Source organism: Cyprinodon variegatus, unplaced genomic scaffold (assembly GCF_000732505.1).
Source record: "Cyprinodon variegatus isolate N-32 unplaced genomic scaffold, C_variegatus-1.0 Scaffold110, whole genome shotgun sequence".
In the NCBI taxonomy this organism is placed as follows: domain Eukaryota; kingdom Metazoa; phylum Chordata; class Actinopteri; order Cyprinodontiformes; family Cyprinodontidae; genus Cyprinodon; species Cyprinodon variegatus.
This window is the reverse complement of record NW_015150563.1, coordinates 484,889-486,632: the sequence shown is the minus strand read 5'-3', so window position 1 is coordinate 486,632 and position 1,744 is coordinate 484,889. Positions and strand designations below refer to the sequence as shown.

General features: G+C 38.9%; 1 protein-coding gene across 1 annotated transcript in view; it reads left to right on the top strand.

Annotated features, from left to right (window-relative positions):
• The window catches only part of LOC107084854 (nesprin-2-like), a 24,969-nt gene that overhangs the window by 16,999 nt on the left and 6,226 nt on the right, over positions 1–1,744 (top strand). The window contains exon 12 of the mRNA XM_015374902.1: positions 319–448. Within this exon, the coding sequence (XP_015230388.1) occupies positions 319–448 (130 nt within the window). The remainder of the gene's footprint in view (positions 1–318; positions 449–1,744) is intronic.

Genomic DNA, 1,744 nt, shown 5'->3' with positions numbered 1-1,744 from the left:
TAATTAATTATGATTTTAATAATTATCACCCTAAATAAATGATGTGTTTGCTCATATTGACGTGTTGGACTTTGACTCTTCAGATGTCTTGACCAGGGAAGAAACTTGAGACTTACTGGTGACTTTATCTCAGTACTGCTGCTTAGGTAGGGCGATTCTGGGGCCGATTAATTTTTGCTGTTCAATTAATAGATTTTGATCCAGTCTTTCTCTTTAAAAGTCACCATTTCCTTGACTGGATCTTCTGTTTTTAGCATGTGAATATATCTATAGATCCACATAGAATGGCTTCCTCTCTTTGCTGTGTTTCGTGATCAGGCTTCAATCATGTCAGACGGCGGTGGGAGCATCAACACTGGGAGGAGAGTCAAGCTGATCCTCAATGACGACCAGGAAGTGGAGGTGGAAGGTCTGAACAGCAGCACAGCCAACAGGCAGAACAGCGCAGGTATGTTACCGTGGTAACAATGGTAACCTTATCAGCTGTTCTCCATGTGTACCGTGCAGGAAGCATTCTGCAAGATTAGGAGACAGAATCTGTTCATTCTAAAACAGAACGGACCAATCATAGCAAGGGAGGTGGGAATCACCCATAATGCAACAGCCCAGATTACCATTTTAGTCAGTCCTCAAGTTGATTTGGGATAGCATCCCTTTTTTTAAGAAAAATCTTAAAAATCATCCCCCTTCTTAAATGACCATGCCCCTTACCATCCCCTGTGACATTTTGTCACTGAATGTGTAAAATTTCTGCTACATATTAACAGTAATGGTAATAATATTGCCCTTTCTGTCCAAGCTGTCTGAAACGTTCACAGATTTTTGAAACTACCGCTGCATCATTCTTCAACAACAGCTGTGCGGCAATATTTTAAATATGAAACATGTCATGGACGTTGCAATGAAGATCGCTTGCTCTGTTCGGGCCGGGAGTTTTCAGAGGCGTTTATTCTGTGCCCAGCTCCAGGAGGCAGGTGCAGACCACACTGTTCTGCTGCTGCATACTGACGTCAGGTGGCTGAGGTGTGGCAGATTCCTCAAAAGATTTTTGGAACTTTTGCCCAAAATTAAAAAGTTTCTGAAACAGTAGACAACCCATTCTCCTGTATACATCTTCACATCCACATATTTTGGAGTTAGTATTTTCCTATTTTTATCTGTTTTCCAATTGAATTTTAATCCATCTGGCAGGTTCTCTGCCGATGCCCAGTGAAGTTTATCATTCTGAAATAGTGGACTTCCCTTCTCCTTCTTCCTACTTTGAAGTGATCTTAGACAGAGTTTATTTGTCATTTTGTTTACGCAAGTGTAAGACAAAAAGAAATTTAGTTTGGAACAGCTCTCTGGACAATTTCATCTTTTTTTTTAAAGTGCAGCCTTAAAAAGTAGTAATATATATATATATATATCTATATATATATATATCTATATCTATAGATATAGATATATATATATATATATACAGTGAATTAAGGATATGACTGTTAAACTTACTGTTTATTCTCCACCTCCACCTCTGCAAATAAAAAAACAAATACTACCCATCCCTTGCGTTTGGCTTGGTAGATTTCGGCATGCCATCAACTTCAAAAGTAGATCTAGGTTTAAAAAAGGTTGGGCACCCCTGGTCTAGATCATTGGCCGGGATACCTGACATGGAACAACCAGACAATGCACAGTGCTTTAGGTTAATAGAATATAGTCATTAGGCTATAGATGCTTCCAAAAAAAAAAATTATTCCAC